General features: G+C 41.8%; 1 protein-coding gene across 1 annotated transcript in view; it reads left to right on the forward strand.

Annotated features, from left to right (window-relative positions):
• The window catches only part of kdrl (kinase insert domain receptor like), a gene marked incomplete at its 5' end in the record, with an annotated part of 50,060 nt that extends 32,670 nt beyond the window's left edge, over positions 1-17,390 (forward strand). Inside the window, 10 exons of the mRNA XM_083891384.1 lie at positions 356-509; positions 1,059-1,156; positions 2,510-2,632; positions 2,859-2,970; positions 6,588-6,687; positions 10,921-11,026; positions 12,476-12,600; positions 13,523-13,601; positions 14,455-14,558; positions 16,887-17,390. Coding sequence (XP_083747510.1) covers positions 356-509; positions 1,059-1,156; positions 2,510-2,632; positions 2,859-2,970; positions 6,588-6,687; positions 10,921-11,026; positions 12,476-12,600; positions 13,523-13,601; positions 14,455-14,558; positions 16,887-17,088 — 1,203 coding nt within the window. The 3' untranslated portion in view covers positions 17,089-17,390. The remainder of the gene's footprint in view (positions 1-355; positions 510-1,058; positions 1,157-2,509; positions 2,633-2,858; positions 2,971-6,587; positions 6,688-10,920; positions 11,027-12,475; positions 12,601-13,522; positions 13,602-14,454; positions 14,559-16,886) is intronic.
• Positions 17,391-24,176: the final 6,786 nt, after the last annotated feature.

Raw genomic sequence — 24,176 nt, forward strand, 5'->3', positions numbered from 1 at the left:
TTCTCGCCTCAAATTATCTTAAAACTGCGTTCCGGGACACAGAAAAGTGAGAAACGGCCACTGTTTCAACAACAACAGTCTTTCTCTCTCGGACGCCATTGCTCACTGTAGCCAGAAGCACAACAACCTTGCGCAGCGACCCCTACTGATCGGGCGTGAAATTGCAGCGCGTGTCCGTCACCACGACGCAGAAGTATAAAGGCTCGGGGCGTCTCCGTGGTGACGCAGACGGATAACGCATTACGCAGTCGGAGAAGTACAATGTGGCCTCGAGTGTGTCCTTAACTGCCCTCTCACCTCATGTCATTAACATAATATATGCGTGTGTGTGTGTGTGTGTGCGTGTGCGCTTCAGAACCAGGACGATAAGGTGGTGTCGCCGGTGTCGTCGTGTCAACTCAGCGAGCTGATGAAGCGCCGCCTGGAGAGCGTGGCCAGCACGGGAAGCTCGGCCAGCTCCGGCTTCATCGAAGATAAGAGCTACTGCGACTCGGAGGAAGAGGAAGACGGTAAAAGGACTTTTCCTACACCCCCGCTCACACACACACACACACACACACCCATCCCTCCCTCTCCTCTCACCTCTGCCCCCCCCCACCCCCCCGTCCTCCCCTCAGATTGTTTTCTGCATGTCTCTGATGGGACGCTTCCTCCTCCTGTTCAGCAGGAGCCACTGTCGCCCCACTGAGCCCGGGGGAGGCGTCTGTTTACTTCCTGTCCTGACCTGAGCTTTTAGCTTTTCGTAGCGCGTTGTTGCTCGTGTGTTATTTCTGGTTTGATAAGCTGTTTACTCAGGTGGAGGGATTCTTTGTGAGGTCCTCTCCCTCCCTAACCCAGACAGCCCATAACTGCAGCCTTTTCACCTGACATCTGACAAATAATAGTTATTGTTTGACTTTTAGCTCTCGTCTCATGTAAAGGATGTTTTATAAACCGTCCGTGAACGCGTACGTGACAGGATTTAAACACATTATTATTATTATTGGTATTATTATTATTAAAAGGCCATTTGTGTCCAGTATGAAGATGAATCTTCTTTTTTCTTTTTTTCTCCACAGAAGCTGAGGATTTATATAAGAGAGTCCTGACGCTGGAAGATTTAATTTGCTACAGCTTCCAAGTTGCAAAAGGCATGGAGTTCTTGGCCTCACGCAAGGTAATAAGCCATGTGTTTGTGTTATAAAACACCATCAATTCTATCACTAACTGTGTGTATAATGATGTTGTTTTTAGTTCATGTTAATATGTTATTTTAAACTGAACTTTAGTGAGGCTTAAACCATGTTTGTCCTCGTTTACTTCCTGCTTTTAGACAACTTAATGACAAAATTCTATTGTTTTATTCACCTTTTTATACCCAAATTGGAGCCAGACAGTCAGAAATGAACATTAAGCATCACATTCAACCACTAAAACTCATTTTTATGTCCATGAATGCAAGTAAATAACTATAATTCGACATCTTAATCTTATCATTATTATTATTATTATTATTAATCTTAATAATAATGTGTTTAATGTATTTTTTCCTCTTTTTTTGTAAAAAATAACTATAATAATGAGATTTTAGCATTAAAAATAGCATTTTCTGGTTTAATAACTTCTATAGAAGTCAGAAATAAAAATTAAGTATCACATTCAACCACTAAAACTATATTTTCTGTTCAGGAATGCAAGTAAATGACTATAATTTGACATCTTAATCAAGAGATAATACTGTTTTAAATGTCATTTTTAATATTTTTGGTTAAATAACAATAATAATGAGATTCTAGCATTAAAAATATCCTTTTCTGGTTTAATAACTTCTATAGAAGTCAGAAATGAACATTAAGCATCACATTCAACCACTAAAACTATTTGTTCTCTTCAGGAATGCAAGTAAATAACTATCATTTGACATCTTAATCATGTTTTAAATGTCATTTTTTATTTTGTTGGTAATAATAACAATACTAATGAGATTTTAGCATTAAAAATATCATTTTCCGCTTTAATAACATCTACATAGTGGTGTATTAACCTTAACATAAGCATAAAAAACTGATTTTGAGAATTAGCAACGCTTTTAATTCAGAGCAGCTGTGGCTTTGAGTGCTGGAGCTAAATAAACACAGCAAATAAATAACGAACGAAAGATTTCACGTCTCTTAAATGTAAGTGTGCGTTTAATCACTCAGCCACTGATTTTATTTTTCCTCTGCGAGTGGAACTTATTCGTTCCAACTCATTCATAATTTCAGCTCAGCGAGGCCGGAACACACTGATTAAAGAATGAAGCCATTGTTGTAAATAACCTTTTACAGAGCTTTTCTTTGGCCTGGATATGGAACTCATCATCATCATCATCCCTTTTTTTTTTTTTCTATTGTAATATCACTGATGATTTGACCATGTGTTGGCCGACGTGCACGAGCTCAGAGAGTCAAATCAGTGACACGCAAACATGAATATGAGGATCACGTTTCTGCCATTTGTGATTTATTGTACGTGATTTATTTTTGTCCAGTGCATCCATCGAGATTTGGCCGCACGTAACATTCTGCTCTCGGAGAACAACGTGGTGAAGATTTGCGATTTCGGACTGGCCAGAGACATCTACAAAGACCCGGATTACGTGCGCAAAGGAGACGTGAGTTAATTAAAGTCTCGTGTGTGTCGGGCCTAACCGTTTCCAGCTGAGGAAAAAAAACGCTCAGATGTGTTTTCATCGAGTGATTGCTAAACAGGAAGCTGTCACTCACTCACGACAGATGTATAAATAAGCGCTCGATAAATTTCGAGCCGCTCAAAAGCGACGTTTGCTTACATTACGTCAGATCCAGACGTTAAAGACGGTGTGACCTTTACGTTCGCAGGCTCGACTGCCGCTCAAGTGGATGGCACCCGAGGCCATCTTTGACAAGATCTACACGACTCAGAGCGACGTCTGGTCCTTCGGTGTCCTCATGTGGGAGATCTTCTCTCTGGGTAAGTTATCGCTAGTTAATACGTGTGCATAAATGAGCGATATCTAACGGTGAGAGTGCGGATTGTGAGGAGCGGCAGCTCCTCCTCTCCACCGCCGCTTCCTTTCCAAAGTGCATGAGTGAAGCACGACGGTCAGTGCATGCCAGAGAGGATGTTGTTTGTTGTTGTTGTCTGTGTCAGTAAGAATCCGCTTTAAGACTTCAAACAGCAGCGAGCTCTTGCCAAAAGTTCATTTATAAAAGGCTTGTTGCTACGGCGATGAAAGCAAAACACGTTTTTGTTTTTTTTCCCCCCCAGCAAACGGTTTATATAGCCTTAAACAAATATACGATAAATCCTGTATGCTAATCCTGTAAGTGCTTACTGCATACTAGCCCTTTATTAGTAAATATTAAGCACGTATTAATACCTCGTATAGGAAAAATCGTAATTCATGTCTTAATAGAGGTGTTAATATTTGCTTAATGATTACTAATAAAGGGCTAGTATGCGACTTATATATGTTCGTAAGCACCTAGTTAATGGTGAATATGTGTTGTAGCTGTGCTAACATCATCGCACAAGGGTTTTCTAATCATCCGATAGCCTTCTACACTGTAAAAAAAAAAAAAAAAAAAGTTGAGAAAACTCAAAATTTCAAGGCAACTTGATGATAATATTTTTTTGAGTTTACATCCCAACAAAAGATCTTGAGTTTTTTAAAAAGTTCCATCAACTAATATTATTTTGTTAGACAAACTTGTAAGTTAGAGTTGTGCCAACTCAAAATTCTCTTTTCAAACAGTTTGGCTAACGAATATCATTCAGATAATGTAAAAATGTATTAAAAATAACATTTTGAATTTAAAATTACTGGCTTACACGTTAGATCTGGACGTTAAAGATGTATGACATACATCCAGGACCAGTGAGGGGTTTTTAACCAACAAAGTGAGGTCATTTTTACGAAGTGCGGACATTTTGGCCGGTCCTCACTTTGTTATCATTGAAATCACTTCCTTAAGTTGTAAACATGCTATACTCTGTTTTTAACAGAGGTCCTCAATTTGGTACAAAACCCAGTTTTCCAGCCCTGGTGTTTAACACACATTTTGCTCTGGGGCTCCACCTGTAAACATTTTTATGGTACTGCACCCAGTAGTTCTTTATAGATGTCATTCATGAAGTAGATATTTGTAATTGTGTTGATTTATAAAGCGGAAATGCTGGTCCTCACGTTGTCAGCACTTTAACCCGGTCCTCAGTATGCAGCAAGTACAAGAATATGTGTGTATGTGTGTGTGTGTGTCCCGCTGTGAAACCACAGCCTTTTAAAACCTGCATTGTGTGTGTGTTTGTGTGTGTCCGTGATGTCACGGAGCTCACCACACGTTTTCTAAAAGCGAGACTAAACCATAAAATATATACATGTTGAGATGTCACCATGTGAAACAGGGCGACACATAAGAGGAGCTTTTTGACATACGGTGTTTGTCACCCTGTGCATTTGAAAGAAAGGGGGCGTGTCAAATTGCATATTGTAAAGCCAGCTGACATCATTTTTTTTAAACCCCGCCCCCCCACTTATTTTTCTTGGTTCTTCTTCTTCGCTCCTCACACACACTCACCACATTTTTCGTTTAAAAGAGAGAAACTCTCTCACATCTGGTGGTGTTTGGCCCCCGGGCGCCTCAGAAAAATAAATCACACAGACAAAGATACAAAGTGACCGTGACAAACGAGGAGCGAGCGCTGCGATCCGATCCCAGTTTCGGAGGTTCTGAAGTGTGTGTTTTTCACATCGTACAAAAGTGTGTCAGCTCCGGTTTGTTCAAACATCCAAACGTTGTTGTTTTTCGTGTGAAGTCCGTGCCAGAAAATGTGAAAAAAAAAAAAACGTTTTGTCACACTTCATAAACGCCGTGACGACCACACGTGTTTCTGAACGTGTTTGACTTTTCCTTACATATAAATATATCAGCGTTAATCTACTGCTGCAGGACCGTGACACAATATATAACACAATAGTGGAGTCGCAGAGTCTGTTTATTTGACATTATAACAATATGTAAACACAGTAAAGTAGACGCAGTTGTCTTGTATAAAGTACCTTAAAGGGATACTTGAGTAAAAGTACAAGTATCTTACCAGAAAATGACTTTAGTAGAAGTTGAAGTCACTTTTTTTTAAAATAATATTACTTCAGTAAAAGTCTTAAAGTATACAACATTTACTGTACTTTTGCTTTTGATGTTTAGTTTAGTCTGATGATGATTTTTAGTGTTTTTCTTATTATTTGATGCTGTTTTTAATGATTTTATGATGTATTGTAAAGTGTCAATGAGTACTTAGAAAACGATTCAAATAAAATGTATTATTATTATAATTATTATTATTATTATTATTAATAATAATAAGTATCAAAGGTCATTTTCACATATTAAATGTACTTAAGTTCTTCTTCTTCTGATTTTATTAAGTAGTAACGAGTAACAAAGATAGTTAGAGGAAATATAGTGGTGTAAATGTACACTATTTATTTATTAGTAAAGTACACATGTGAATTTTCACTAAATACAGTCTAAGTACTTTTATTACGTTACGGCACTGATAAATGTACTTTCCGCAATACGTACATAAAAAAAAAAGGACTGTAAATGGCAGATGTACACACAATAAAATTGAAACACAATGGATAAAATGATAGTTTAAGGCATCACCGGTATCTGTAATAAAATCGACAGCTTCACTTCACAGATCGTGAATCACTGGCTGAGTCGAGAAAATCACAAAGACGATGTTTTATATCGTGTGTGGAAACTTGCAGTCGCTGCATATACTTGGCTGGGATGTGCAGAAGATTCCAAAAGCAACAAAAATGTTATATTGCATAAAAGTCCCACAGATTTCAGTGTTTGACGGTGAGCGTGAAGTTCAGACTTTGGCTCACAAACTTCACAAACTTCATGACCAACGTAAAAAGCTCAAATACAAACAAAATTAGCGACGGTTGATGTAGTGAAACCTGACACGACTATCGGTCCAACTACAACAATATCACACATTTACTCCTCATCGTGTTTTCTCGGGTTGGATTTATTAGCGTTTACACGCTTCAGTTTTAGATTGATCTTCTTCGCTACATTAGAGAAGCACATTAAGTCACTGTTTGTTTTCGTGTTCAGTTTTTCACTTCAGAGTCAGAGTCAGAAGTCGGTCAGGACGTGGTGTTAATGAAACGAATGGGTTTGAAGCTTTTTTTTCACGATTAAAACAAGATTTCTGATTGTTTTAGCTCCTTAAATGTGAATATTTTCTTGGTTTCTTTGCTCCGCATAACAAAGAAATCATTAAAACTGAATCATTTTAGTTTGTGGACAAACACAAGACATTGGAGAACATCTTCATTTCCAGGTTTTACAAACACTGATCAACATTTTTTAATATTTTATGACATTTTATGGACTAAACGATTAATCGAGAAAATAATCTACAGATTATATATAATAATCGTGAGTTTCAGCTCCTTTACATCCAAACAAATCGCACCCAGTTTAATTAAAAAAGCAGCAGTTTTCTATCTTTGCATCGTCTTTAACTGACATTTTTTAACGTTAACTCCGTCTTCCCTGCACCAGGTGCCTCTCCGTACCCCGGCGTGCAAATCGACGAAGAATTCTGCTGCCGACTGAAAGATGGGACGAGGATGAGAGCGCCGGAATATTCCTCCTCTGAAATGTGAGTAAACGTACAGCTATAACACGATAAATACAAGTAAACTGAGTTCTAGAAAGTTCTCAGTTCATCTCAGTCAGATACATACGCAGTGATACACTACTGTTCAAAAGATTGGGCTCACCTATATAATTTTTTTATGTTTTCCATTAAAAGTCAGACTTTTATTCATCAAAAGAGTTGCAAGATGAATAGAAAATATAGTCAAGACATTGACAAGATTAGAAATAATGATTTTTATTCCAAATACAAGGGTTTTCAAGGGTTTTCTAATCATCCAATAGTCTTCTAACGCGATTAGCAAACACAATGTACCATTAGAACACTGGAAATGGGCCTCCATAGACTCAAAGTGCTGAGTAGAACCATATAAGGTTCTTCGGCTTGTCCATATAGGAGAACCCTTTTGGAGGGTTCTACCAAGAACCCTTTTAAAATCCTTTATTCAGGAAAGGGGTTTTAAAGGGTTCTCTGGATCAAAATGGTTCTTACTGGAACCATTAGTGTTACCAAGAACCCTTGAAAAACCCTTTCTTCGGGGAAAGGGTTTTTCAGAAGCAAATGGTTCCAGGTAGAACCTCAGCCCTTGTAGAAGAACCCTTTTGGAACCCTTATTTCAAAGAGTGTACACCTATGTACATATTCCATTAAAAAACAGCCGTTTGCAGCTATAATAGTCGTTTACCACACTAACAATGTATATTCTGATTAATTTAATGTTATATTCATTGAACAAAAGTGCTTTTCCTTCAAAAATAAGGACATACTAAGTGACCCCAAACTTTTGAACGCTAGTGTATGTCCTCAAAGACAGTAACCGAGTAAAAATGATCCATATTCTTAATAAAGAGCAGAGATAAGACATTGTTTCTGGAGGCGAGGGGTTCCCCTCTGATAAAGAATTACGGCTAATTCTTTCTGTGAAATGTAGGAGGAAACATGAGCGACATGTGCAGGAGGTTTTTTCTGCCGCTGGACGATAATCTGTGGGAGAAACGCAGTCGTCTGCTCTCGTATCAGCGCTGTCACTCAGTGATGCAGCAAGACAGAGTATTTCTTGTAATGAGAATCCTTTTGGCTCTTCACACTCACCAATCACAGTCTGGGCTTTCTGAGTCTCACCCTTACAGTCATATATATATATATATATAGACTACATACATGTGCCCTATCTGGCTTTCATTTAAAGAGTCAAACTCCACAAACCTTATTTGTTTTGAAAGCGTGATGCTGCCCTTCTATCCTAATAACGGTGCGGTAACAGAAAAAAAAAGAAGGGGGTCCGGGGGGGGATTTAAAAAGCATCTTGTGCCAAAGTTATAGCCTAAGTGAATTAATTTATCAGCTTTCGCGACAGAGACGCTGATTGGAAACGAACCGCAAAATCTAATCCAGACTTTGAGCTCAGGAGGGTTCCGTCCACGCAGACGCGGCGGTGCCAAGAATGTCTCGTGCTTTCCGTCGCTGATGAACGCGGCGCTGCCAGGTTTGACTTTACGTGCGAGGGCTGCGTCTAATTTAAAGTCCAGATACAAATCTGCTGATATCAGTTTAAACTCGCGATGCATGGCGAAAGCCGGTGGGGTGAAATTTCGCCGACCCGGACCCCCCCGTCCACCCCCCCCCCCCCTCCCACCTCGAGAGGTCTGTGTTTGATCACAGTGTCTTCGGCACAGGTTCTGGACTCTGAAGTATAATAATATATGAATGATGAAAAGCACATGAGCGTGGAGGCCGGCGGTGTTGTGCAATTAATGTCTGTGCCACTGCTGCACTGATTCTTGTGGAATGTTACACACACACAAACCCCCCCCCACCACCACACACACACACACACACACATCGGAATTTAGCGGATGCTGCTCAGAGAGTGTGAAGACAATACATAGGATGCTCACTTCCCATCGGCTACAGCAGAAATCTCACCTCCCTCCCTCTCGCCCCAAAAAACACACTCCACACTCCCTCAAGACCCAAAACACGCAGGCTATTTATTCTCATTACGGACGAGGCAGGAAATGTGGTTTAAATCGAACAGTCATACAATGAGTCCACTTCCCCCCCGAATGATATTATGCATCAAGGCTGTGATCATGCTCTCGACATCCGGCCACAGTTTTGGAGGGATAGCACCTGGGGCGACCACGCTCTATACGCTCAATCCCATCCAACTTTATTTATAAAGCGCTTTGAAAACAACAGCAGCTGAAACAGAGTGCCGTGTGCATCAGAGATGAATAAATAAAGCATACAAACGTGTGACCTAATAGACCTAAGAACAATAAAACAATCAAATACTGTGGAAAATGTAAAAACAACACAACTAAACAGGTCATACAATAGCACTATAAAAAAGAGTAACTAGATAGATTTTGTAGCATTGGTGCAAATTCGCCAAAAACGCCTCGCGTTTTCGCGTTCAATCCAAAATGGCGGAACTTCCTGTAGGATTCACAGGACACTTGTCATCGACTTTTGTTTACGGCCCAACCTCAGGAACGCGTTGAACCGAGTTTCGTTCACGTACGTTAAACCCGTCAGGAGATGACCGACTCGTACTTTTTTTGCGTCAGTCTTTAGCCCCGCCCACTTCCATTTTTTTTTTTAACGCACAATCCCCGAACCACTTTCAAACGTCAATTTACACCAGGTCTGATGCGGTCGCAGAAATCCGTGAGATTTCAGGCCTTGAAAAACATGATTTACTTGTGGGAAAAATAATAATAAAAATAATAATAATAATAACTCTTTAATAATAATAATAGAAGAAATAATAATAAACCCTAAAAATGGGTTTTAAGATGCATTTTAAAAGAATCACAGAGAGCAGGACAGTGAGGTCTGGAGTGGAGTATTGGAGTGAGTATTTCTGCTCACATAAAACTTAAGATGCCCGCGGGGGATCTCGGCGGTTACTGCCACAGAAACAGTATCGGGATCCATCACCGCCCCACCCCCCCTTCACCCCCCCCCCCCCCCAGGTCCCAATCAGCGTCACGCTGCGAGCGTAACTCAAACAGCAGCCGCGCTTGCGCTCCGTGTCGGGAATTCCCGCGATGGAAACTGCCGTAAAGTTCTCTCTCTCTCTGAGTTTTCCCATATGGACACAGAGAGACGCCGACAGCTCAGGAGGCCGTCATGGTTCCTCTCACACCCGAGACCGCAGGAAAAACCAGATACGGCCCCAGAGTCTCGGGATCAGCGGGGGAACATGAACATACAAGCGCCTGTGAAGGTGACTGACAGACGAGGGTGTGATGAAGTCGGTTGAAGATGAAGAGACGGGCGGACTGTTCTGTTTTTAAAAGTGGGTCAACTGGAGCTGCACTTTCTCCCTGTGTGGGCTCGGGTTTTCCTTTGGCACTGTGGCGTCCAGTCCGGTCCGGTCCGGTCCGGTCCAAAGACACGCAGACTGGGTTTAGGGTAAAGTGGAGACGTCTAAATGACCTGCAATTGTGATTGGATCAAAGAGATGAAGTGTTAGAGGTTGAATTAAAGAACAAGCCAAATGTATGGTAGTCTCTGTTCTGGGGTCTGTTCTGAATTCCTTGGTTTTTGAAGTTGTTGTATTGACACTTTCTTCTGCGTTGTCCCAATTATGACGTACGCTACCTTTCAAAAGTTTCGGGTCACTTAGAAATGTCCTTATTTTTGAAGGAAAAGCACTTTTTGTTCAATGAATATGACAATAAAAGAATCATAAATACACTCTATACATTATTAATGTGGTAAAGGACTATTGGAGGTGCAAGCATCTGGTTTGGTACATTGTGGGTTAGGGTTAGTGTTAGTGTTAGGTAACCCTGGTATGGTACATTGTGTTTGCTAATGGCGTTAGAAGGCTATTGGATGATTAGAAAACCCTTGAAAACCCTTGTGCAATGATGTTAGCACAGCTGAAAACACTTTTGCTGGTTCTTTGACGAAAGGGCAAAATGATTATATTGAATAAAAATCATTATTTCTAATCTTGTCGATGTCTTGACTGTATTTTCTATTCATTTTGCAACTCTTTTGATGAATAAAAGTCTGACTTTTTATGGAAAACTTGGTAAATTGTATTGATGACCCCAAACTTTGTCTTCTCAAAATCCATGATGATGACAGAATGAAATGGCCATTGTCATCAACGTATTATCACCTACAAACACAAATAAATATCCATCCCTAATGATCATCTATGTGTGTGTTATTGTGTAGATTCCTCACTGTTTTCTTCTCTTCCTTTACCTGTAGATACCAGACCATGTTGGACTGTTGGCACGGCGAGCCCAAGGACCGGCCCACGTTCACTGAGCTGGTGGAAACACTAGGAGATCTGCTCCAGGCCAGCGTGCAGCAGGTATGACGGAGTGTGTTATTATTATATATACAGTATTACACAGTGTTGAAGTTAACATCTGGGAAAGTCAGTCCATGTCATGTCTTTGTATCACGAATGGCAGGAATGAAGAGTTTGTTATCGGCAGCTGGAGCGAAATCAAAACTGTTATTGACACTGAATCTCACGTTTATATATATGTATATATATGTATGTATTCACATTAAATCCATCAGATTTTCATTGAACTAAAACACAGTAACGTTAAGAATGTCTCTCTTATGCAAACATAACGTACGTAACCATGTGACAGTGAAGCAGCATGCGTCGACCACCGGGATCCTGCACGTGACGTCAAAAAGGCCTCATCGCTCGACTTTAGGGTCAAGTGGAGTCACTTTGTTGTACTTGTGTGTGTCTTATGTCACGGTGGATTCAAAACAGATTCTGTCTGAGCCCCTGGACCACATGACCACAGACATGCTGCCATTGATGTCTGTCAGTTTGAGTGTGTTTACTTTGACCACGAACTGAGCTTTTCTATCCTCGGCTCGCTTGAAGTCTGGGTTCTTTGGCAATGATCGATCTGTAAACCCCGTAATAGCTTTTCAGAATAATGTAAATCAAGTGATCTGACAGGAGACAGGAGACTTTGACTTATCACAGAAAGCAGGTGCTTCGATTTACTATCCATTGCTGCAGCATTGACAAGAACGTCCTATCCTGCAAAGAAACCTGAAAAAAATAGTTTTAAAGAGAGTCGAAGAACAATCGAGATCTACAAATATATTGCTTCAGGTCATCTGATCAATTGTGGAGTTGTGATCTAACTGGTGCTTTTACTGTCACACTCTGCCGGCACAATTGGGTGTCCTGTTTGCTTAGGGACACATTAGCATACAGACTAGTAAAGCTGGGAATCAAACCCTTGACCTTCTAGTTGAAAAAAACCCTGCTCTACCACTGGGCCACTGTCACCCTATACACTCTTAGAAATAAGTGTTCTTCTACAAGGGCTGAGGTTCTACCTGGAACCATTTGCTTCTGAAAAATTCTTTCCCGAAGAAATGGTTTTTCAAGAGTTCTTGGTAACACTAAAGGTTCCAATAAGAACCACTTTGATCCAGAGAACACTTTAAAACCTCTTTCCTGAATAAAGGGTTTTAAAAGGGTTCTTGGTGGAACCCTCCAAAAGGATTCCAGGTGGAACCTTTATTAAAAGGTTCTACCTGGAGCCAAAAAGGGTTCTCCTATGAGGACAAACCGAAGAACCTTATAGGGTTCTACTTAGCACTTTTATGTCTAAGAGTGTGGGCATCTTGTTCCTTCAGACTCCCCCATCCAGACCGAGGTGGAAGAGCAGTTGTTATACTTCCATTATAGACTAGTCCAGCGTGCGTTAGCGTAGCTCGTACACATGCTACCATGCTGTCGTCTGAGACGCTGTGTCTGTGTTTGGTTTGTTTTCAGGAGGGGAAACACTACATCCCCGTCAACACGGCCCTGCTGGCCAAAGTGGGCGACCCGTCCACCATGACGGCGTCAGAAGAGACGTCCACGCGGCCCGTCTCACACCGAGACTCGGGGAACAGCTGGTGAGAACATTTTGTTCACTGGCTCCCGTTTACATAAGAGACACCCAAAAAACGTCCTCTGTACTGTGTTATGATATTGGCTCCAAATACCAAATGAAACGTGAAGCGTTAATGATGTTTTTCACCGATCCCGTGATTTAATATCTGGACTCGATGAGAACTTTTGGACATCGATGAATGTCTAATAACTTCTCCCAGACTTTTAACGCTTGTAATCACATTTGCTGTTTAACATTTCCACTCTCGCAATCACGCTCACTCATTGTCGACCACTTTATCGGACCTCCACAGGAGGGTTGTGGTGGGGGGCTGGGGCCAATACCAGCTGATAGAGTTTAGATATAAACAAAACACGTTATCGTAAAGAAATGCACACTTATCCTCAAGGAGAGTCTGTTTTGTAAAGGAAATGCCTGTTTAATTCCCGTTTTACACTGAATAACGTCCAAAGTACTCAGACTCGAGTGCGTTTATGTCCAGCTTAAGGACAATGAGTAGCCTGACTGGCACATGATAAGAAATATACACAGCAGGACTTCAAGAAAGCTTAGGGGTATTGTGGGGGGATTTTCCCACAAAAAAAACCAACATACAGCTCGCTTCATGATTTATGTCAACTTAGAATAATATTTGCCAAAGCTTTGGGTTTTCACAAGTCCTGCAAGTGTGTTTGTTGAGGCGGCGTTGAAAAGCTGTAATGACAGTTACCTCCAAAGTCAAATGAAGTAGTCGTTTCAGCCGCGCGAGTGTTGAAATTCAAAGTCAACAAGGTGTGTTTTAGTACAACTGTTGATCTAAGTGATTAAGTCCATGTGGTTTTGTGGCTGAACTCTGGCTCCGGTGTATTTAAAGAATTTCCAGGACATATTTTACAACACCGTGGACGTGTAACCCTGGACTTTTATTTATTTATTTTTGTCAGGAACATCAAGATTCGTCCCTGCAGTGTGAAAACGTTTGACGAGGTTACCATGGAGAACGGGACAAACGAGAACCACGGGGTGAGTTATTCAGCCTGCCCGACACCACACCAAAAATAGCTGAACTTAATCGGTTCATCTCCTGCACCTGTCGCCAGGTGTTCCACAAGGCTCCATACTTGGGCCCATTTTGTTTGGATTATCTTCTACTTCTTGGCAGTTTGACTTATTACGTCAAAACTGTTAATACCGTTGTTACTTTCTCTATTGAATGCTGTTGTATTTTTTACCAGTATCACACTTTGTAACCTCTGCCAAGGAGGGTATCTTTTTTGTCTTTCCTTGAGCAGCATCAGGTGTTCCTCAAGGCTCCATACTTGGGTCTATTTGGTTTGGGATATCTTCTACTTCTTGGCAGTTTGACTTATTATGTCAACACTGTTACTACCATTGTTAAACAATGAACAATCAAAGACTCCATGGCCTTTATTTATTTGTCATTCAACATATAATGAACATGTAAGGAACATGTAAGGAACACGAGGAACGAGATATGGTACCCCGGTCTCGGTCTCCAATACTTACGAATTAAAGCAACCTAAAAACAATGACCAAATAAACCCAAAAAATGTGTAAATAACAGAAAAATTACAAAAACTATATTTCATATTTGTTCACCTCAGATAAAGATGCACCAGGTGTTCCTCAAGGCTCCATACTTGGGTCCATTTTGTTTGGGTTATCTTCTACGTCTTGGCAGTTTGACTCATTACGTCAACACTGTTACTACTATTGTGAAACGACCATCCTCAAAGACTCCCTGGACTTTGTCTCCAATACTTAATCCATATTAGTTCACTTTAGATAAAGCGTAAAAAAAAAAGATGTGATGCAGTTATGTTATAATCATCCATTCTCTTTCTATCATCATTAGAGCGGCCAATCGGACAGCGGGATGGGCCTCTCGTCTGACAACATGAAGACACTGAAGCGCCTGGAATCGCTGGCGGGTCGACCTCTGAGCATCATGGCTCTGGCGTACGTAGTAGCCTGCACCACACATCGCCTCCCCTTCCTCCACATTCTCTGTGTGCATCGCCACAAACAAAAAACACGGGCTGAAAAATACCTGCTTGGAAACCTCCCCGCTGTGCCGGAATGTAGACGCTATAACTGTTACTACAACACACACACACACACACACACACACACACACACACACGTTTCTTGTGTCTCAAAAAGAAATCAGCAGCCAGTTTTCCCCCTTTTGTCTGAAGAAACCATGCGTGAGGGACAGCGAGCACAAAAGAGAAGTGGGCGGCGGGAAAAAAAAAAAGGGCTTGAAGGTGACGAACTGAAGGACGGAGCACAAAAGCGGAGTGGCTGCATCACTCAAGAGCCTGGCTGTTTTAAGAGTGCACACTAAAACGCTTTGTTTCCACCAGAAAAGCCATGAATAAGATGCTCGCCCACCCCCCTCCCCCCCTCCCTCCCTCCCTCAGACTGATTTAACTTATGACTCATGGATGTCCTCTTTAATCCAACACTAGGTCACAATCTCAAAAGAGTGACATGGACAACAAGTGCTCCAAAAATCCCGATAGCTTTTTAAGATGTGGATCGTGCCAGGGCGAGTGCATAAAACTGTCAGCGAAGAAAGAGGCGACGACATGTTCTCCCCGAGGTGGTATTTCAGGATGACGTCAAATCTGAGTCAGATTTCTTTAAATCTCTTTCTCATTAGGCCGATCCGTAGGCGTCTGGAGGTTTACGTGTTGAGTTTACGGCGGCTCAGTGGCGGGGTTAATTCACCGGGTCAAACTCTCATGCCCGGTAATTACACTTTAAACCCCGTGGTATTGTTCCGCCGTCGCCTGCACGGGAGCAACTATTACTCACTCCTTCACGCGGCATTTTGTCCCCGAAGCAAATCGTCATGTACGTACAAAATCTACAAACACCGACGCTGACTCTTCTTACGTCTCGACATCCAGGCTACAAAGACTCATCATAGACACATATTTGTGTCATCAGGGGCGTCGACGTGGCACAGAGAGAGAATCCACACAGGCATGTGTGTGATAATGGGGAAGATATTCTTGCCGGGCAACCGCTCAATCACTGCCACCTTTGAACTTAGCGAGGGTTTACGAGGGCCTCCCTCCTGTTAGCCCTATCCATGCTATAGCTGTGGACCTTTTAGTGTAGTGCAACGCCACCTGTTAGTATACACTCTTAGAAATAAAAGTGCTAAGTAGAACCATGTAAGGTTCTTCGGCTTGTCCTCATAGGAAAACCCTTTTTGGCTCCAGTGAAACCTTTTGGAGGGTTCCACCAAGAACCCTTTTTAAAATCCTTTATTCAGGAAAGGGGTTTTAAAGGGTTCTCTGGATCAAAATGGTTCTTACTGGAACCATTTGTGTCACAAAGAACCCTTGAAAAACCCTTTCTTCGGGGGAAAGGGTTTTTCAGAAGCAAATGGTTCCAGGTAGAACTTCAGCCCTTGTAGAAGGAGCCTTTTAGACCCTTATTTCTAAGAGTGTAGCACTGAAAATAACCTTTTAAAAAAACAGTACTGATTCAATATAGAATAGTAATAAAAGCAGCTAACGTTCACATTTGAAGTTGTGCCCACAAATTATTTGACTTTTGTGCTTAAAATAAAGGAAAACATTATTTTTAGGTTTATTTTTAAGTGTCATTTCAACGTCAAAACACTTGCTTGCTGTGGTTTGGTCCGATATGACGGACACCTGGCTCCGGATATGAATATAAAAAGCTCATTCTGGGATAGTGGAAAAAAACAGCAACACTTCACACAATCACACTTGATTCTTAAGAGGACAATGAATTGCTATTCTCCACTATTGTTGATGCCTATTTTACCAGGTAGTTTATTCATCAGGACAGCATTCCTGTTAGGCGGCGTCACTTCCGCCTGCTGGGCTCTGACCCTTTGGCCTCAAGAGAGAAGCTCTGGGAAACACACAGCAACCTCCCAAAGACAATAAGAGGCAATTATTCATATTTTCCGGGGGCGCCTGATTGAATGCGGAAAAGGTTTGTGTGGTTGTGCGCGGGGGTGCACGTCTTAAATCAAAAACATCAAGCAGTTCACAGAGGGTTGTTTACCTTTGTCCTCACACACTTTCAACGTATAGATTAACTGATCATTCGTCCATTATCCACCTATTTACGGACAGACAAAAACTGGGTGTTGACTCATCAACAATATATCAATAAAGCGTTGATATTTGGCTCAAAATCTCCCATTTCCTGTAACAGCACTTACTGGATATGTTGACGTCTTCCCATAAATAACCACTAGTTGTGTCTTCCTTTGTTTATTTGGCGTGTGTTCTTCAGGATGAAGGCGGTGAGTAAGAGCAAAGAGTCCGTGCTGTGCTGTGACTCGGAGAAGGAGAAATTCCCGACCACGGTTCCCTCTCTGGACTTCAGCCTGGACGACTCGGCTCTGGACGACTCGGCGCTGGACGACAGCCTGGAGTGCCACAGCCCGCCGCCCGACTACAACTACGTGGTGCGCTACTCCGCCCCGCCTGTGTAACATCCCGCCGCCTCACACACGGGCTTTTACTTTGTTCTGTACTTTGTTTTTGGCCTCTTTTCTCTGGACTGTTTTGTGGGCAGCGCTTCAGAGGAGATTCCCCTCTCAAAATGGACGCTCTGAAACGGCTCATGAATCAAGCAACTCTTAACTTCTTCTTTTTTTTGCCACTAAAGAAAAACCTGTAGACTGTCGATTCCTTTCCCGGTTTTCAGTCGTAATGCTGCTGCTCCATTCCACATTCACTGTGATATGTCAAACAGCTGAAAACAGCCTCAGGTATTTCTTTCATCTACTGTGAAATCACCCGTCCAACTTTACCCCAGATCATGATTGACAGCATTTTATATATGTATGTATTATAGTATCAAAATGTATGAGCAGATGATAGCGTAGGATATATTTTTTAATTAACATTACTGAGCAAAGATAAAGGGATGGTCCTTTGTAGTGAATCTAATGTTGTCCATATAGGAACACTGGCTTATGTACAAATTTAGCTAAAAAATCAGATTAATCAGACAAAATAGAGCTAACAGTGAACAATTTAAGTGTGTCAGAGAAGCTGTGCAGCCTACAAGCCTGTGGTATTCTTCCGCACACATCACAGACCCTGGTCTAATCGCGCGTCGGGGTCCTGTAGTACCCCACTTCACCATCGGGTGGCGGTATGCAGCAAATAGGACGCATTCCTAACCAAAGAAGAAGAAGAGAGTTTTTTTTCTTCTGCTTAGTGAGCAGGGGCTTAATACTCCCCCTACTGGTAGTTCAGTTCCAAAATCTGAGCTGCACGCGCGCAGCCTACGCAAATTTGCGTCATGTGCGCGTTGAGTCCGCGCGTCACGTGCACGGAAGTATACCTTGCCGAGGCCTTCTGTCAGCGTACAAACTCAGACGATGTTTTGTTTGTCAGATGTGGGCTTGTTGATGGTAGAGCTGAAACACGACATTTCGTGGGGGTTAGGGTTAGGGTTACATCACATGCTAACGGCGGCGTCAGGTGATTTCGTCAGCCAAATTCAAAATAATTCCACCTAAATATTACGTGGTATTCTTCCGCACACATCGCGGACCCTGGTATGCTCGCGCGTCAGGGTCCCGTAGTATCCCACTTCACCGTCGGGTGGCGGTATGCGGGGCATAGGACGCATTCCTAACCAAAGAAGAAGATAACGATGTTACAGCTCCCTCGGATCACAGCTCATCAGATATCAGCCAGTTCGAGGGTCGCTAGGTCCAGGCTCTGTCCTTTGTGACTTTTTCTTCTGTTGTCAAATTTGTTTTGAATACTCCACCTACTGGTGGGGGGGCCGAAGTTCAGTTCCAAAATCTGTGGTGCACGCGCAGCCTACGCAAATTTGCGTCATATGCATGGTGCACGTTGAGTCGGCGCTTCATGTGCACGGGAAGTATACCGGGCGAGGCCTTCTGTCAGCGTACAAACTCAGACCATGTTTTGTTTGTCAGATGTGGGCATGTTGATGTTAGAGGTGAAACACAACATTTTGTACAATCACGTGATTTCGTCAGCCAAATTCAAAAGAATTCCACCTAAATTTTACGTGGTATTCTTCCGCACACATCGTGGACCCTGGTATGCTCGCACGTTAGGGTCCTGTAGTATCCCACTTCACCATCGGGTGGCGTTATGCAGGACATAGGACGCATTCCAAACCAAAGAAGAAGAAGATAACAATGTTACAGCTCCCTCGGACACAGCTCACAGCTGAAAGGTCCGTCAGGGTATCAGCCGGTTCGAGGGTCGCCAGGTCCAGGCTAGGATGACTGTCCTTGGCGACGACTTCTTCTGATGTTGTTTCTGCTTAGTGAGCGGGGGCTTAATACTCCACCTACTGGTGGGTGCGGAAGTTCAGTTCCAAAATCTGAGGTGCACGCGCAGCCTACGCAAATTTGCGTCATATGCATGTTGCACGTTGAGTCGGCGCGTCATGTGCACGGAAGTATACCGGGCGAGGCCTTCTGTCAGCGTACAAACTCAGACGATGTTCCGTTTGTCAGTTGCGGGCTATCGTACACTATTTTTGTACACTTTAAATTGTTTTATTTTCAATTTCAGCCAAATTCAAGATAATTCCACCTAAATTTTACACCCCGGACCTTTAATTGTAGATATTAAAAGTCATGTATTTCCAGCTCATTTAAACTCAGGTTGATCCAGAGTGACAGAGGAGGAGGACGAGCGCTCTGTCGTGTTGTTTTCTTAACTCTCTCGGTGTAAAATCACAGGTTACTGGAGGAAAACAGGGTAAAGCTGAAAGTAGGACCAGATGGCCTGAGATTTGACGTCGCAGCTCGACCGTGAAAACATTTTAAATGAAGACTTGTTACTCGTTTATTCTGCCTCCTTCTGTCTTTAATCTGATGTTGAAACGTTCGGTCGAATTAAAACGAGAGAGAGAGAGAGAGCGAGAAGGAATCCAGATTTGTTGATGTTCTTATTATGTACAAACTGAGTTAGAAACGCCAGATTAGAAACTGTTTATTCAGTAAAAAAAAAAAAAGCACTAGTAAAACAAACTGTGTATTTATTTAGATTGTAAACACTGTGGCTTAGTGTTCAGTTAGTTCCGGCTTGGTCTTCCTGATATCAGCATGTAATATCCCTCGGTTTTATTCCACACGCACACACTCTGGTGCTGGTGGCGCTGCTGAAATTCACTGATGGAGTAAATCTGCCTCTGAACAAACACGTGGGAGGATTTTTTCTTTTGCCTTTTTTTCCTCCGTCTTGTGATGAGTGTTTGTTTTGAAAAGCTTGCAGGGCAGGCTACACAAAAAAAAAACAACAACAAAAAAACCCTCTCCACCTGTGTGATGTTAGCACAGTCTGTGCTCTTTTATTCCCCGGCAGTTTATCTGCGATGCAGGATGGGGTCGTACGTGCTGTGTAAGCTCATGTGTTACTGTGCACACACACACACACACACACACACACACACACACACACACACGCCCTGCAGCTGGTTAAAGCAGCAAATAAAGTGGATATTTTTGATGTTTTTATTTTGTTGACCGTTGTGCGCGGAGAGGATGTGATGATGCACTGATACTTTATATCACGTATAATTGTTCTATGTTAAAGGTATATTATTGTGAAAACATGGCATTTTATCAAGATTTTATGTTGCTATTTTTTTTTTTATTTAACTCGTAATTCGTTGTATGCTAACGTCGTCGTCGCGTTTGTTTCCTATAATCCTGTCGTAAAATCGCGAGCTTGGTTTCCTAACATTTCACCGTAGCTAACCGCTATCACCGCAAAACAATCAAAGATAATATGTGCCGTCATGCAGAGATACTGTCACTATTTTTTTGGGATTGTGCTTTTCTTTATTTATCACCTTCACTAATAACTTCCGCAGCAGCTCAAACGTCCCTCCGCTAACATTTCCTGTTTTTGTTCATGTAGAGAAACCAGAGTATTGTTCCCCAACACTGTTAACTGAGCATATGGAATAAATAAATGAATAAAGATCTATATATTTATACATGACTTTGAAGTCTTGACTCATAATTGCTTCAGATGAATAAAACGCCGCAGTGAATGAATCCTTAATGACCTCCATGATCCATGAGGCTCAGGGAGAAGCGTTTTGACAACTACAGGATGGATTACATTCCATGATCTGAACCGGTGACCTTCTCGCTGTGAGGCAACAATGCAAGCCACTGGACTGCCATGTGTCCCGTAATGTACTGTACAACTGGGTCCAACAAATCTTCAAATCTGGCTTCTTTAAAAGGTGCGGCGGGAGATTTATTTTCTTAAAAACAGCCCTGATCGTGACCAAGTCATTAATGCGTTGTCACAAAGATTCAGTCACCTGTGGAGAGGACAGGCCTGGAAAAACACTCTAAAAACTAAATCTGCTCTCCCTCCCCCCCCCCCCCCCACTAATCATACATGCTAAGAAGAAGACAACGCCAGAGCTAGCTTATGCTAGCTTGCTAAATCCAACGAGACCAGAGTGAAGAATCGTTGCTGCGTTTGAGCGGTTAGCGACAGAAAGGGCTGCAAAGTGATTTCCACTGGACGGGTAAGGTTCACTTTATGTCTTTGCGATCTTTTGAGAGCTTTTGTTTGTATCCCTTAAAAAAAGTTAGCGACACCCGAAACGCGCACCGACAGTTAGCGATGCCGCGTTCGTTGCGCGTTCCTGTGCTCTGGAGGGCGTAGCTTCGGAGGGAAGTCCTTTTAACGTTTAAAACTTTTGATGCAGTGAAGTTTGAGTCAAAATAAAACATGGGCTTGGACTGAAATCGTGTCACCGTTTCCCCCAAATTAGATTCTACTCGTTCTTTTGTGTTTGGACCCTTTTATTGTCTCATGACCCCTCAGATTTACCCTCTCATTTATTATTGAACCACTAAAAGTTCTGGTTCAATGACAATTTGTATTCAAACAGTCGTCTTCATTGTGATGTTCAATTGTTGACATCATGAGACCAAGACTGCACTTTAACATCGATCAAGTTATTGAGACATTGAGATGTTTTGTTGTGGTATTTCCAGCACTGTTGTTAGCTCTTGTTTGAGATAAAGAAATTAGTATAGCATCCTTCATTTCCTGAATTTCAAGAATTCATTAAAATAATTCCTTAAGAGGTTTACAAATATTTTCAACAGATCCTTGTTCAGGGCGATGCCGACTATTATGATGGTAAATTTCAAGTCATTCCGAGATACTTTTTGTTTTTTTGAAGAAACTCAGCTCACTGTCAAAGTGCATCAGGGCAAATGGATCATTTCATGAATTTCAAAAATTCATTAAAATTATTCCTTAAGAGTTTTGCAAATATTTTCAACGGATCCTTGTTCAGGGCGATGCCGACTATTATGATGGTAAATTTTGAGATAAAGAAATTAGCATTGCATCCTTCTACTGAAATGGTAGAATATCACTGTAGCATGAACTTTTCATGGGGATATTCTAGGTCACAGTTATCCAACGTTCAAGGAATCAGTAGGAACTGGACATTTCACCTCTCATCCCACTGAGAGGAAACGTCCTACTAGTCCAGTTCCTACTGATCTAATGATAATTAAATCATGATGTGTGCCAGTAAGTATGTTTGCCTGTAAACCTGCTTGAGTCACAGCATCAAACGCTCCTTCATTTGGGAGTGTCAACCCTTGATGGAAGCGTTTTTGTGTAAGTTGGACCGTACCATCGGCGTTTGGCATCGCCGCTGCCTCCTTGGACGCAGAAGGACTCACTTCCTCATCGGGACTCGGTGTCGACAGTCTGTCTGTTTCGCTGGGACAATGCCTCTGCTCCAAGTGGGAAAGGAAGGAACTTTTAATCATCCTGGTCACGACCGGGGACGCCACACACGGGGACTTCCTGTGGGAGTGTAAAGGCCTTTGGTTACTGGCACTGGGTGTGTCCACAAGTGAAGACAAAAAAAATAAAAAAGAGGGGACAGGTCGGACCCTTTGACTGTCTCCACTTTTCCTCACAGGATTGACTGTGTTTACTGTGTGTGAGGTGAGTTCCTTACGTTTGCCACCCCGTCACATGCCAACGGCAGCGACGGCATACGGACTGTTCTCAGAATATGAGATACGAACAAACAAGGGAAGGATGTCGGAGAGGAAGAGTATTCTTGACTGTCATGTTGTTTGCAAACGTGGTCACAAACAGGCGTGTGGATACTGAACTTACGCAGTGTTTTTCCACACAACAACAACAACAAGAGTTTCACTGCCGTTCAAAAGTTTGGGGTCACTTAGAAATGTCCTTATTTTTGAAGGAAAAAGTGCACTTTTTTCGATGAATATAACATTAAATGAATCATAAATACACTCTATACATTGTTAATGCGGTAAATGACTATTCTAGCTGCAAACGTCTGGTTTTTAATGGAATATGTACATAGGTGTATAGAGGCCCATTTCCACTGTTCTAATGGTACATTGTGTTTGCTAATGGCGTTAGAAGACTATTGGATGATGAGAAAACCCTTGAAAACCCTTGAGCAAAATTATTATTTGGAATAAAAATCATTATTTCTACTCTTGTCAATGTCTTGACTATATTTTCTATTCATTTTGCAACTCTTTTGATGAATAAAAGTCTGACTTTTAATGGAAAACACAACAAAAATTGTAAAGGTGAGCCCAAACTTTTGAACAGTACTGTATCTGCAGAGTATAAAAATAAAGAAAATGTGAATATTGTTTTCTTGATGTCGTCCATGTGGCACCAAACATTGTAGTAACGCAGCCGTGTCACGAGCTCTGGATTTTATATATCGGGTGCTTTTAGTTGGACATTTTATGTTGTTCTGCTTTTCTTTACCTTGAGTTGTTTAAGTTCTGTTTCTAGTTTAAGTTTGTTTCATGTTTAAGTTTTTCCTTGTGTGTTCCCTCTGCAGTGTTGCTTCCCTGTTGACGGTCAGCTCCGCCCTGATGTGTTTCACCTGTGTCTCGTTTGTCTCACCTGTGGTTGATTGTCCCTGTGGTGTATTTAAGTCTCTGTGTTCCTCAGAGTCTGTTTGGTTTTGGGTTGGTCATTTCATGCCATGTTATTTCTGTCTTTTGGGGTTTTGTCATGCTCTGGGTTTCATGTGTTACTGCTCTGCTCCTGGTGTTTCTGCACCATGTTGGGTTTTTTTTTTTGGGTTAGTTTCATTTATTAAAGACTCTTTCTGTTTATTTTTACACACGCATTGCAGTATATTGTGATGAAATCTTGATCAAAACCTTGTTAAAGGGTGATTTCACTCGTACTTTTACACGTGCCAAGAGAAGGGAAGAAAAAATGTGCACATTCGTGAAATTCAACGTTTAAATACAGCCATTGGCTACATCTGTAGTCGCCCTCTGGGCAGGTTGATGTAATAAGACAAAACACGAATACAAACTTGAGAAGAAAACCCTGACAATACCAACAATAAACAGAGAAAGTGATGCAGCAGAAAACGCTGTGTTTTTCAGCTCACTGTCAAAGTGCATCTGGATAAATTTTAAGTCATTCCGAGATACTTTTTGTTTTTGAGAAGAAAGTCAGTTCACTGTGAAAGTGCATCAGGGCAAATGGATCATTTCCTGAATTTCAAAAATTC

This window comes from Microchirus variegatus (assembly GCF_963457635.1).
Source record: "Microchirus variegatus genome assembly, chromosome: 6".
Taxonomy (NCBI): Eukaryota; Metazoa; Chordata; class Actinopteri; order Pleuronectiformes; family Soleidae; genus Microchirus; species Microchirus variegatus.